This window comes from Galleria mellonella, unplaced genomic scaffold (genome assembly GCF_026898425.1).
Source record: "Galleria mellonella isolate WM207_F2 unplaced genomic scaffold, CSIRO_AGI_GalMel_v1 utg133, whole genome shotgun sequence".
Lineage (NCBI taxonomy): Eukaryota > Metazoa > Arthropoda > Insecta > Lepidoptera > Pyralidae > Galleria > Galleria mellonella.
The window spans coordinates 2,820,378-2,836,210 of NW_026441990.1; the positions used below are offsets into that span (position 1 = coordinate 2,820,378).

A 15,833-nucleotide genomic window follows, 5' to 3' on the forward strand; every position below is an offset into this window, starting at 1 on the left:
ATTCATCGCATTCTACCAATATAAAATGAACTAGTGCAGCAACAGGATAAATACAAAAGTCTGTAACAATGTTATTTTCAATATATATACCAATTCCCTTTGTCCTAGTTTCGACTCTAGCTTGATCCGATTCTGATTGTAAGTAACTACTTTTCTGTCGACACCAAAGGAAATTCAAAATTGCTTTGTAGATACAAATCAATTTGGACTTCGTTACAAGAGTTTCTGTTTAGTATGGTTTGTTTCAATAAAATTTAATGAAAATGTAAACAAAGAGAATAACTGACCTGAACATATAACAATCTGCTGATGTCCAATAGTAATACAAATTAAAAATTGATTTATCAATTAAATAAATATTTAGACTCTAAAGTTTAAAGAATGTTTTTGTGATAACTAAAACACAAGATGGTTATATTTTTATTGCGTTCTGCTCAAACAGACTACACAACAGTAGCAGCTACTGCTCTGTTAAATATCTGATAAACATAATACTAGATATATTACGCTTTTGTTGGACATATTTGAATTCAAAATGAGAATGAACTAGTCTACCACATTCATTCAAGTCGTTTGCTTTGTCAAAGGTATTTTCTATCGCAGAAGATTAATAAATCAAAAGAGCAAACATTTAAATTCACACACACATTTTTAGTGTCTGCCAAATTCGACTTTACTACCTTTGTCTTCTTTGCCGTACCCCTTTACAAGTCATAGTACCATTAAACCACAACGCTGTCATTTGCTGTGTTAATAATTCGTGTTAAAACATTATTAATGCCCCGCGTTCACCCTTTAGGGTTAGCACACAATAGGGAGCCAATTGCACCGACTCGAATAGACATCGCTACCGCACATTCATCAATCTATTCATACAAGCTGGTTCTAGTCATCAATTATAATGATAGACAACACGCCGCCACAAACTCCTTTGTCACCTCAAAGTCAGTAATTACGTTAGTACCATCGATAACAATATCTCACTGAGCGTCTACAAGAGACCGCACCAATCTGCCGTGTTCATTAGTCCCAACGAGTGTTGTTAATAATCGATGTGTATCGATTATTAATCGATCGTTCAATCGGGACCACATATAATCAAATAAAATGATTTAGATAATCAATCTATGTAGTAGTATAATATATTATTAATAACTTATTAATTAATGTGTCAAGACACTGCCGATTAATCAACAATACGATATAATCGATTACCTACTGGTAATGGGGCTAGCTGTACTCAGCGGTTTCACTAAACGAATTAGTACCTATATAAAATATCTTACATGTTAGTATAATCGATTTGTGTATTATATTTTATTAAAATCCTTTCATTTATTTAATTATAACTGAATAACAATTATCCACACCATACCAGAAGGAGACTATGTCCTGTTCGCGTTCCTGCCGTTAGGCAATTGTATTTGCACGGCTGTGTTGCGGTTTGAACTGGGATGGGATATGACAACTTATTACTCGAGAATGCCAACGCATGAAGAGTATCATGGGCCACACAGTATACTCTATTATGCCCATGGGATTGTACATAAAAAATTGTTGCCTATAGATAGAAGGCGACAATCACTACTTTTCATCAGGTGGGCCGTTAGCTTATTTAGCATTCTAGATTACTTATAAAAACTCCAAACTTTTACATTTATAATACTAATAATTTTAATAATAATGATTTTGGGTATAAAACATTTGATCTTATAAATTAAAAGTACTTTACAAAGTCTATTTAGGTCAAGCGTGCAAATATTAAAAACAAAAATTACAATGATTTAATTTTAAAAATTTTTGTAGCATTTAAACATTACGAAATTATATAATAGTAAAATAACATTAATGAAAATATTAAGGAATGCAATACAATTTAATTTTAATTTATTCAGTCGACTAATTTAAATAGTAGAAATAAATAATAATTAGTTATCAGATAGTCAATATTAAAAATGAGATGTACTAATAATAATAAAGAAGTCAATAAGTAGGATATGTCACAAATATAACGATAATACGTACAAATCTCCACCTTTTCAATCCGACATAAAACCCCTAACAGAGTAAAAACACGATTCAACTAGCCAATTATAATTGGTTCAAATATCATCAAGTAATTGGTATAATTGATAGTAAATAAATAAAATAAATATGCTCTCGAATATAATCTAACTCTAAAAATTATGGATTATAATGGGGTAGTTTAAGCATTTGTAATCACTTAATTGATTAATCATATCAGTCTTTAACTGTCCACTGCTGAACATAAGCTTGCCCCTTGGGGGGTTTTGCCAGTAGTGCCACGCTTGAAAGGCGAATTGGCAACCGCAGTCAGGCTTTAGAGATGTTTTAAGAAGGACGCTGCTGCCCATTCCTCACCCTCCCTTAATCGGCTCTTACGACACCCACGGGAAAGGAAAGGGTGGCCTATTCTATGCTGGGACTACACGGCCAAGACGACGATACACTTAATCGACCATACTTAATCGATTGTTACCGATTAAATATCATAAAACTTCAATTTATATTTATTACTTCGATAGTATCGATACTGTTCACAGGACAATCGAAATTTAATTTATTCTAGATGAACCCTAGTTATTAAATTAATAATCGATTATTAGACAACACTAACTTCAGTTACAAACAATAGCCACAAAGGGAATTAACCTTCTGATTGACTTATCAACTTAGACCCCGCGCCCCAAAATGTGGATGTAGTCGTTTATTAATTACGAATCGCTGAATTAGTAGTTTCATATATACGTCTCGTAAATACCATAGTTCATATACGTCCACGTTCTTTGCCTTTGATTTGAATAAAAAAAAGTGTTCCATTTATAAAATAGTAGATTTATACCCGTGACTTTTTTGCATAAAACGTAGCTTATCTCCTTTTTAACCAACTTGAAAAAAAGGAGATTTTATGTTAAACTGTTTATTTTTTACATATTTATGTCCATCGATTTCTTTGTAATTGGTGGACCGATTTTTTAAATTATTTTTTTATTCGAAAGATATAAAGAAAATATACTTCTGAGGTGGTTTACACTAAGTCAGGACCTGATGATTGAATCCCAGGAAAATCAAGGAGAGCTTTCAATTTTATCGACACGCTTTATTTATATTAAGAGAGCAAAATATATGCAATTATATAAAGTCGCTGTTAAATTTTCGTGCATGAAATTGTCATACCGTAGACTTCTACGATACCGTGGAAAATATCGTAACGATAAAATCCTACAATATCATGTCATGCTACGTTAAATTATAAAAGAGCCCATTATTGTACCACACCACAAATAGGTACAATGTCATTGGAGCGACGCCACGTTGAAATTCACATCCTTCAAAAATATGGTAACCATGAGTTAAGTTAACGCAGGGACATACCTATCCTGTCTTGATAATAAGTATAATTAAATCTTACTAATCAATATTTTTTTAGAACACAAGGGGCAAACGAGCATGCGGCTCACCTGATGGTACTACTACCTGACTACCGCCGCCTATGATCACCCACAACACCAGCAGCATTGCAGGTGTACTGCCGGCCTTTGAAAAGGAAATATGCTCTTTTCTTGAAGGTTATGTTGTAGTATCGGTTCGGAAATACTGCTGCTGGAAGTTGATTCTAAAGAGTGGTTGTGCGTGGAAGAAATTGTCTTGAAAAACGCACTGTGGAGGACCGCCACTCGTCCAAATGGTCGGGATTACTAATCAATTGACATAAAAAAAGGAGACGATTCTCAATTCAGTTATATTTTTTAGCATTGTCACCTCATAACTCCGTCATCTATAAACCGATTTGAAAAATTATTATTTCACCTGAAAGGACTTTTAGGTTGATTACATAGTTATTTTATCGAAATTGGTTCTGTAGTTTTATTAATAAATCAAAATAACCTGTTTTGCCATTACTAAATTCGTTTTTTTTTTTTTGTGGAACAAAATCTATCATTCTTTGTAACTATATGATATCTGTACATAAAAGATGTTTAAGAAAAAATTATGTAATCAATTTTAATTAAAAACAACAGAAATATTTTGGTTTCTGTTGTCATCATTTTTAGAGTTTCTGTTTGTCTGTATGTATGTATGTACTGACATAAAAACTATGCACCAAATGCTATATCAGCCGACCTGTAGGTCTAACTTAAAATCTCATGTATTTTTTATGTTAAATTTTTTATCTGTCATCTAGCAGTGATTGCCTACTTCCAAAATTCACAAGTATGAATGTAGCTAGCCAGAATTATGTACATATGAATAAGTTATATTTACTAAGCTATGAAGTAAAACAATTCGAGAGTGCATCATATGTGTTTGCTTGTTAGACCGATAAATAACCCCAAAGGTCATGAATACACTACGTCTGACACTAAAATCAAGCTACATTAGTGAAAAAGACAATGGAAAGTTTTTACATTGCTACTCTGGATTCAAAACGTACTTAATTCAAGACCAAATAAAGGTCGAGTACAATCTTATGCTTTCTGAGAATATATTTACTATCATTTCTCAGATTAATTTGAGGTACCTACGGGAGTTTGCTATCACCACATTATTAATCGAAACCTTAAATTGGTACACAAAGTTAAAATACAGGCGAATTGAGAATATTCTCATTCCTACTAAGAAAATTGTTTGTTATTAAAAATTCCAAGCCATAAAAAAATAAAAAAAATGCTATCCTTACTAATACTTTAATTATTTCTTTATTATTACTTAACTTTTTAACCTCCCCACCAAAGGTCATAAAATTTGGTAAAAACATAATATTTGATATAAAGGATATTACAGGTCACTTTTTCATCTCGATCTATTAAATAAGTTCCGGTAACACAAACAAAGTCTCGGGAAAACAGTAGTGTTCATCACCATAGAGAGACTTACAAAAGTCATTTGGATGGATACCTCTGTCTTATTTGTATTTTACAGTGAAACAGCTGTGTTTACATGATCGTGTTTCGATTTGAAAGACGAGATATGGCGGTGAAATTATAGGGTAAGGAGCCATAATATCATAGTGTTAAGGAATGGTATTTTGTAATATCCATGGTACAGTTCATATCTATAGGCGACAGTTACCACTTTCCACCAGGTGGGCCGTCAGCTTGTTTTTGTGCTTGAGATAAAATATCCTATATCCATATCCCATAGACTTAATATAACATACTCCATAGTACTAAGGTGGATATCCTTCTCCTATCCTCTTTAGGTTATTTATCTGAGGCAAGCTCTGTCAAACTTTATATATTGGATGTATTGGTGAAAACCTGTAAGTAGCTTGATTGTCGTTATCTTGTAGTTATTTTTTTATATAAATGTTTGTTTTCCTTTTACAAATAAATAAATAATTTTGTATCATAAAAGAAGTACTAAATAAATTATACTACTGCATACCTCAGAAGGATTTGAAGATAAATAGGAAATTATATGAAATTACGTCCGTCCTAGTTTAAACCGCACAGATGGCAATCCTAGTCAAAGACGCAGCTGTGCCTAAAGCTATTACACGGAGCTTTGGTCGCGCCATTAGTTTTAGTGAATGTACTCCATGTACGTATGTTCCTATGTTACCTACTTGCAGCCATCTCCTTTTCTTCAAATTCGTCAAGCATAAAATAGAATAATATCTAGCATTTTTTTTCTACGTTGTTAAATGTATTTTTAAAACCGCAGGTAACCGCAGGCAACCGCAAGTTATAAGAGGGAGACTTTGTATAAAAGTCGTTTGCCCGGGCATCTCTGCCCCATTCGTGTTTCTACAGCAGTTATGTTTGCAGTGCTGAGTTACGGTTGGAAGGGTGGCATATGGCAGTGAATTTATAGGGTACAGAGGAATAACACTTGAGTCCTCAGGAATGGCAACGCATGGGGGGTGTTGCAGATTCAATTTAATATGTAAGAATGAACTCTTTTTATTATTGCACGTACTGGCCACTTATACTTTTTTATTATTAAAAATATAATGCATTCTGTTGATTCTATTCAAATTTAGTAAAAAATGGATGTTGAAAACGTAATATGTATTTTATTTATCTCGTCGTCCTTATAAATATATAATAGTTTAGCCGCATTTGCATCGCAGTTATCACAGTTTTCAACAATTGGCGACCCTGCCAGGATGGATGCGAAGAAACGGTGTCGACGGGCGGCGAGAGCACAAGTTAGTAAGATCTCTAATATTTTAGAAAATTTGTTAGATAAAGATGAACTAAATATATCGGAGATTGAATTGAATTATTTAGTACTTCAAGGAGTTATAAAGAAATTAGAGGTACTTGATAGAGATATAGAAATGTTGTTAGCTGAAAAAGATTATGACGAAAGTGGGCTAGAAAAAGAATATGAAGAGGTAATAGCTTACAATAAGAAATGGCTGACAATGAAAACAAGAGTCGAGAATGTTCTGTCTAAAACAAAAGAAGAAAGCGTTGGTTTTTCAGGATCTGAAACAGCAAAGAATTACAAATTACCAGTCCTGGAGTTAAGGAAGTTTGACGGATGTGTACGTAGTTGGTTACCCTTCTGGGGACAGTTCCAGAAAATAGATGAGGATAAACAGATGAATGATGCGGATAAATTTCAATACTTAGTCCAATCTATGATGCCGGGAACAGAAGTAAGATCTTTTGTTGAAAGTTTTCCTCCAAATAAATCAAGCTACACACAATGCCTTTCTGATTTAAAGCGTAGATATGCACGTGAGGAATTACTGATTCAAGTTTATGCGAGAGAGCTACTTACATTAATAATAAATAAAGACAAAAATATGAATTTATCAAGCCTTTATGATCAACTCAACTCCCAGTTGCGCGCCTTAGAAACTTTGGGTGTAACACAAGATAAATATGCCGCATTTATTCTTCCAATGGTAGAATCGTCTTTACCATTACACGTTTTGAAGGCATGGGAAAGAATTAAGCCAATTGAAGTACAAGATGAATTGGGAAGTTTACTACTGTTCATAAAACGAGAAGTCGAAAGCGAGCAACGAATTAAAATAGCGAAAAACTTTGGTAACACATCAGAGCAAACGGTTGCAACAGAATCGACAGCATCAACGTTAATGGCCGGAGTGAGCGGATCAGAAAGGAAACCTGCATGCATATGGTGCGACAAAGGTCATGCTGGTGCAGAATGTTATAAATTGTCGAAGATGTCGTTAGAACAAAGAAAAGAGCATCTTAAGAAGAAAAAAGCTTGTCTAATATGCCTAAAACCAGGGCACTACGCCAAAATATGTAAAGCTTTTATTCAGTGCATAGCTGAAAAGAGACTGTCCACGAATACCAAACGGTTAATGCCCTATGGTAAGTTTCTTGAATATTATAAAGTAAGTTGTCGAAAAGAAAAGGGCATAATAGACGAAGTATCGGAAGATAAATTAGGACAGATGGTTCATTATTTACCGCATAGAGGAGTAGTTAAAGATGCAAGTTTAATTACAAAATTAAGACCAGTGTTCGACGCGTTGGCTTGTGATAAAAATGGTCGATCACTGAATTCATACTTGAATAAGAGGTTAAACTTTTTAGATAAAATACCTCATTTATTAATGGGCTTTCGAAAGGGTACTGTAGGGATATCAGCCGATATTGCCAAAGCCTTCCTGCAAATATCAATTAAATGTGCAGACAGAAATCTGTTAAGAATTTGTGGTGGAGAGATGAATTACAAAAAGAGAAGGAAAAAGAAACTAATTTAAAAATTGATATTGTATTGATAGAAACTGAGGAGAGACAAGTAAAGTTGCCACTAGGAAATATATACTGAGAAAGATAAAGTGGATCGATCTGTAAAACAGCGTTAGGTTTTAAAATTTGACCATATCAAAGACTTTATCCACTAGAAGTTTTAGCGTAATCTTCTATATTTCTGATACATATTGAACTTGTAACACCTTAGTATTTATTTTCAACATATTTTTAGGTAGATGTAGAGGATGTTGCAGATTCAATTTAATATGTAAGAATGAACTCTTTTTATTATTGCACGTACTGGCCACTTATACTTTTTTATTATTAAAAATATAATGCATTCTGTTGATTCTATTCAAATTTAGTAAAAAATGGATGTTGAAAACGTAATATGTATTTTATTTATCTCGTCGTCCTTATAAATATATAATAGTTTAGCCGCATTTGCATCGCAGTTATCACAGTTTTCAACAGGGGGTATCATGAGCGAAACAATATAGTCTGTCATGTCCATGGTACTGCTTATGTTTATAGGCGACGGCTACCACTTTCCATCAGGTGGGTCGTCAGCTTGTTTGCCATTCTAAGTTCCATAAAAAAAACACAGGAGTCAAACGAGCATGAGGCTCACCTGATAGTAAGTGACTACCTCTACCCATGAGAATTTGCATCATCGAAGAAAATGCAGGTGTGCTGTTTATTTTTTAAAAAGAAACATGCTCTTTTCTTAAAGGTTACGATATAAATAATTTGTGCAATGCATAGATTAAGATACCTGCAGTCTTTCTACGGAGTAATGATTCTCTGACTCTTGTAACAGCACTAGAGTCATAGAACTACTATCCTGTCTATATTATAAGACTATTCTTAATCTATCTTTCCCATGGGTGTTGTAAGAGACGACTAAGGGAACTTAATGGTCGAAATATGGGCCGCAACATTACTCTTTAAATATTACCAATGCCTAACTGCAATTGCCAATTCGCTTGACAAATACGGGAACTACTGAATAGGTAACAAACAAACAAACTCACTTTCACATTTGTAGTTCCAATTTTAAAAATAATCATGATCGTGAAGGATATTTTTTTATTAACTCAGGACGGAAATGATTGGTAATTAATGCTCCTTTCCACTCAGGGTTTGCTGGAAGAGAACTCTTACAGAGTTAAGCTCGCCTGTTGTACATCTTTATTTTATATATATTATATCTTTGTAATTTTTTTATGTACAATAAAGAATAAATAAATAAATAAAAGATATTTCATGTTATTTTTTTGTGTTATTTTTCAATATCTAATTATATATCTAGACTATTTATACATCAATATAATTAACACGTACCATTTACACTTTGTACGCAATAAAGTAATTAAACAAGCAATTAATTTATTCTCAGTAACAAATTTTATTCTCCACTATTTACTATATCTAATTTAACCAAATTAAAGCGCCCACTACAAAGTACGTAAGTATAATGAGTAGACATTAATATTTTCTTAATTATATCCTCTGAACACCCAGTGACAAATGCTTTTATCCGCGGCGCGGTTTAATTATATCTTATTAATTAATCTTGGGGCAGCCGCAAATGGGACACCTGTAATTACATAGAAATTAGTTGACCCCGTCCCTTGACACCTAATGAATACGTGATAACCTTTTATGACAAATACGAGTACAGAGCTCGAAATCTCGTGGCGCCTCGTTTAAAATCTATTTTCAACCTACTTCAAAAAAAAGGACGTTCTCAAATCGTTTGTATGTGTTTTTATTGTATGTATATATCTCATAATTCCATCAGCTGTAAACCGATTTGGAAAATTATATACTTATCTGAAAAACTATACTTACAGATTCGTCCTATAAAAATTTTATTAAAATAGGTTCAGTGGTTTTTTTTAATCAAAATCTCTTATTGCCATAACTAAAGTCGGTTTTTTTGTAGGACACAATTTAATTATACTATACACGGCATAATGTATTGTCACGTTTGTACATACATAACACATACATAACGTATTGATTATTTCAGAAGTTTCTAATGTGATATGATGTAATGTGCAGCCGTGCGAAGCCAGGGCGAGTCGCTAGTAACATACCATATAAAGATCTTTACAACTTTTTACGTTTATAATACTCCATAGCAGCTGTTATGTCCACTGCTGAATATATTCACCCGTAAAGAGGTTTTTGCTAGTAGTTTTCACGCTTGGCAGGCAGGTTGGCAACCGTCATGCGACTTTGGTGATGTTTTAAGAGCCTCTCTTAAAACATCAACTGCTGCCCTTCCCTCGACCATTAAGTTCCTTTAGTCGCCTCTTAAGACACGGAAAAACACAGGGAAAGAAGGGTTGACCCTATTCTATGCCGGGACCACACGGCAAATATAATTATAATTATAATACTTAATACGTAGAATTTCCAACAAATGCAAAAGTCGAAATACTCTGAATTACGCTCCCACAATTTCATTATATAAACGTTTTTGAAATGAAAAAAACTCTTTATGGCGAAATTGAAAAGCTGGACCAATTTAAACGGCGATTTAATTAGATATTATTGGAAAATTTTATCCATTACATCTAAAATACTATAAGAAATAGAATTTTCAGAATCAAAACTCGATTTACGAACTTGCTTACAATTTGCTTTATTAAATACCGAACTAAGTTGACAGCTAGACGCATCATATTAATTTATATTGTAAAATCTTTATTGTACACTTTAAAAAGATGTACATAAATATACTTACAACAGCAGACTTATCCTATAGACTAATCTTTTATAATGAACTTTTAAGAAGCTAAAACATCTATAGAATGTTCGAGGATAAAAATTGTACAGTTAAAACTTAACAATGCCTAGTAATACATAATACGGCGCAAAGCTTAGGAGCTACTATATTTTTATTTATTGTCAGGAGGGCAAACGCGCAGACGGCGTACCTAATGGAAAGTGGCTAACATCGCCCTTGAACATCAGCAACACGAGAGGAGTTGCTTGTGTGTTGCCGGCGTTTTAAGTTACTTAAAATAGCAAACAAATTGACAGCCCATCTGATGGAAAGTGGTAATGTTTGTCTATAGACATAAGCCGCGTCATGGACTTTACAGAATACACTAATTATGCCCACGGTACCCCCAGGGTTGCCGACATGATTATAATATTTTTCAAAGTACGCTATAAAAAACATTACAAAAAAAAAGAATTTTAAAAATTCCTTCGAAAGATTTAAAAGGACAAATGTATACTTTCATTTATTCATTTATTTATTGCTATTACATGTTGTAACAAAATTGGTCTTAATTTACTAAAAGTATAGAATCAAACATGAACCCTGAAAGGGCACAGCAATCACATTAATAAATCTTATATAAACTACATAATTAAATTTTTACTTATTACTTATTTGTTCATATAAAAACCTACATTGTTTTATATTTCTTGGTATCTTTTATAATGGTAATATGTTTTTGTTAACAAAGAAAATATCAAATGATTTATCGTATTTATCATTAAAATTAATAATATTAGTAGCTCATAGGGTTGTATTCTATGATCGTCGAAAAAAACATAAGTAAACATAAGTGGCCGCTAAGGAGGGATATCCCACTAAGCTAAGAGTGAGAATTAACAATAAAATAATCCACTTATTCGCCCCACGCGCTCAAGGTAAGCAGGAAACAATCACTCTGATCCCCTTTACTATCCATCATCATTTGAACGAAATTTGGTACACTGATAGCTCATATCCTAGATCAAAATTATACTTTTCGTCATAACTCAGGCGGGCAAAGCCACGGAATCATGGGCGGGCAGACCTTAAAATGAAAGGCCCCAAGAAAATTACTCGTAGATAGATTCATGTTGTCGAAGTCTAATTATAGCTTTTGCCCTACCAAAAAGTTATATTGCCCTACATTAAACTTGGGTCTAGCTACGGCCATGCACGGGATACAATTTATTTTAAAAATCTAAATAAAAAGAAAATGTTTTTAGAGATAAATGAATGTCAGTTAAATAAGGCGTGAACGAATTTGAATGAAAATAGCATCCAGGACCTAACTATATTAAAAAATATATATACAGCCTAGAACAGTAAGTAAGTAGATAGCCCATCTGATGAAAAGTGATTTACACATGAATTGAATGGATTTCACTGCTATGCCTATCTTTGAAACGACAATACAACCCATGGAAGCACAGACGTCGGGTGGGAAAAACTCAAATGACGCTATTACATCAAGAAAAAAATAAATCCTATGAATATTATAAATGTGAAAGTTTATAAGGATGGATGTTTAGTACTCTTTCACAGAAAAACTATTCATTGGATTCAAATTGAATTTGATATACGGATAAGTTTTAGAGGAGCTTCCTCCCACGAACACTCAGGTCAGGAATAATGAGTCTTTCCCTAGAGACTACAGCATGGAGTTCTTCAAAAAGAACGTATTAAGGTTTCTTGAGGGTTGGCAATACACACGTGATATTCCTGACCTATAGGCTACAGGAAACCCGATTACCACCAGATAGGCCGTAAGCTTGTTTGCTATCATAGTAGTATAAAAAAGTTACATCCTTACTTAGTATATAGGATATTTTAAATACTGATTCAAGCGAGTGATTCCGCGATATCCAGTTAATTAAAAATCCTCCTAACATGTTCACGATCTTTTACACTTATATAAGTAAAAATAAATTGGATGCGCTTACATAACATGTAAATGGCGAATGTAAGCACATTACTTCAAAATAACTGCGCCTATTTGGCTAAACGTTTTGGTTGTGTTTGTAATTGTTAGGACAAGGTTTATATGAAATGAAATATTTTAAAATATGTATGGAAAAGGAGTGTATTCTTCATTTGTTATTATCTAATTTATCTACTAGAACTTTACTAATTCTAATAAAAAGTAGGATGAATTTACAACAAAAGATTATAGTACGTCGACCCAGTTAATTCAGTCAAAAGATCGTGTTTCCCCTATTTTTATGCTAATATATAGTCACATTCAAAGACATCATTTCCAAGACAAAATAATCAACACGAAGGATTGTACAAGTAGGTCAGGTCAGGGGATTTGACAGTCACGCGAGGTTTTAATCAACCAGTAATCTTGGCAAATCCGTTTTAGTAATCAGGATATTGGAGAAGTATCGTAGATGTTTCGCTTAATAATGTTTTTACACTGCAATATATATGGGATGACGTCACGTACTCAAAACTTATCAGAGCTACATTGGGAAATGTTTTCAAACTCCTGAATTCGAAAAGATATGGTATAAACATCAGTGGCGAATACATCACTCACCTTCGTTTTGCCGATGATATAGTAATCATGGCGGAATCCTGTTTGTAGACTCGAAATTCACCAGATTACATAATCACAATACTAGAGCGATACGTTGTCGTCTAATTCATCATCCCCATAAAACAGTAGCTATTAATGGTAGCTTTCGATATCAAGCCACAAAATGTTAGAACAATATACCACCTACTTATTCGATTAATCGCCACTAAGTTCAGCTTCAAACGTAATTTTAAAAAATTTTTAATCGAAAAGAAATTGATATTTCATCAAATTACCTTATCATTCCATTTACCTGCTAGATGAACTGTCGCATCCTTGTATATTATATAAATAATTTATATTTTTTATTTTATTGTATTAGCTTATTCACTTTTGGCCATAACAGAATATCAATGTTTTGCTCTTTTGAGGGCAAAGCAATAAATTGAGTTGTGACCATTTTGTGTTGCTAAGACACATGCACGACAGGAAAATTATGTTATTTCATATATGTATTTTCCTTTTTTCTTTTTATACATGTGTTCTTTAATCTCTTTTTTTTGTGAATGTCTGTTGTTATTTGTGTGCTGTAAGTAATGCAAATATTATATATATATATATATATATATATATATATATATATATATATATATATATATATATATATATATATATATATATATATATATATATATATATATATATATTTATTTATATATATATATATATATATATATATAAATATATATATATATATATATAAAGATAGATTAGTAAATACCTGCTATTAGTAGAATTGACTGAGGTATTGGAACGACTTCTGCGGTTGCAGATGGAGTCTCCGCAGTTGACGACGCCGCCCTTGGTGGTGATGGAGAAGGTCCGTAGCCTATATAGGTCGTCGGAGAGACGGGGGTTGTACGGCTTCTCTGGTAGAGAACACACTCGAGGTCTGGAGTGTTCCACGACTGTAGGCAAAAAAAAATTACAGCTTTACTTTCTTCGTCTTAAAAGAGGTAAAGAAATTTTATTTATAGGTAGAATCATAAATAATAACTATTCAAAAACGCTCGTAATTAAGTTTACTTGAATAAAAAATATTCTTATTTTTCTTATTATTATATAAAATTATCACACTAAATGAAATTCGTGTTAAAAAGTGATAAAAACAATAATTTTTCACCTAAAGAATATAGAAGAAAAATAGGAATAAAGGCAACAAAGGACGGTAATATTAATTGAAAGAATATTGAAGAGAACAAAGAACAAAAAAAATAGCGGGTATCCGCTATTTTTTTTTTTTTGTTCTTTGTAATAAATGAAATTAGTGACAAATTGAAATGTTCGATCTATTAATAAATTTTCTATTTGCATTACTATTGGAGGGCTATAGGTTATTTTGTTTTTAATTTTTGATTCACGAAATCTCTATCGTAATACTTCTATGGCCCGCCGTGTGGTACCGGTATAGAATGGGTCACCTCCTTCCTTTTTCCGTAAGAGTCGTAAGAGATGACTAAAGAAACATAATGGTTGAGGGATTGGCAACAATGTCGCTCTTAAAACGTCATTAAAGCCTAACTGCAATTGGTAACCCGCTTGCCAAACGCGGCAAGTACTGGCACAACTCCTTAATAGAGAAAGGCATTAGCAGTGGACAGTTGACGACTGATAAGGTGATGATATGATGATGTTCTATAACATGGACAGATTCTTAATTTCGATTTCAGCTTGTATATAATAAATATATTAAGTTTTGTGCTTAAGTGAATTAGTAAGTAGTATTGTTTAGTTATAATTATAATAGTAGATAACTTGTTTCGATTTATATATATATATATATATATATATATATATATATATATATATATATATATATATATATATATATATATATATATATATATATATTAAGTAGCAAAATTGTTATTATAGCAATACAATAGTATGCTATCTAATGTGATTGTTTTTAGACCCTAAATCGAAGTACTGCAAAAGCCAATAGGGGCCACAAACATACGAGTATATGTAAATCTAGGTTCATCATCAGGTTCATCATTAGGTATCATCATCATCATATTAGCAATTAACTGCTGCTGAATATAGGTTTCTCCTTTGGGGTTTTGCCAGTAGTTGCCATGTTTGGTAGGCGAGATGGCAACCGCAGTTAGGCTTTAGTGACGTTTTAAGCGAGACGCTGCTGCCCATCCCTCGACCGTTACCTTCTCTCAGTCGCCTTTTACGATACCCAAAGGAAAGAAAAGGGTGACCCATTCTATGCTGGGACCACACGGCTAAAAATCCAGGGTAGTCATACTAATTGGGTTATTAGCTAGGATTATCGAAGACCTTAAAATGAAAGGCCCCAGAAAATTTTAACAGATTCGCTTTTTCTGCTTCTTCTGCCCTACCAAAAAGTTCTTTTGCCCTACCTTAAACTTGGGTCTAGCTACGGCCCTGCATGTTAATATAATATTATATACGTTGATATTTTTTTTTTGATGGGTGAAAATGGTATGGTGACCCCGCCTGCGCGTCCCACCAGTGAAGGGTGATAGATGAGAATGAAAACAGGCCAGTTAGCCCATTATGATGAATTCGTCAGGAATTAACCATGATAGTTTTCAGGGAGAATCGCGAGGAGGTCGACCTGGTTGGGTATATTGCTAGCAATGGGATTCTCAGTCTCCATTACTAACAATCCCTTTCCCCCCTATACGTTGATGTTCAATATTAATATTCCATACTGAGTCAAATTTAATTCTATATTGGTTTCACTATACATTACACATATAAATTACTAATGTTTGGATCAGATACAAATGGC

General features: G+C 33.1%; 1 protein-coding gene across 2 annotated transcripts in view; it reads right to left on the reverse strand.

Annotated features, from left to right (window-relative positions):
- Positions 1-15,833, reverse strand: part of LOC113511243 (uncharacterized) — a 128,622-nt gene that overhangs the window by 36,490 nt on the left and 76,299 nt on the right. For both annotated transcript variants that reach the window (XM_052903221.1, XM_052903220.1), the window contains exon 3: positions 13,788-13,974. In XM_052903221.1, the coding sequence (XP_052759181.1) occupies positions 13,788-13,974 (187 nt within the window). The remainder of the gene's footprint in view (positions 1-13,787; positions 13,975-15,833) is intronic.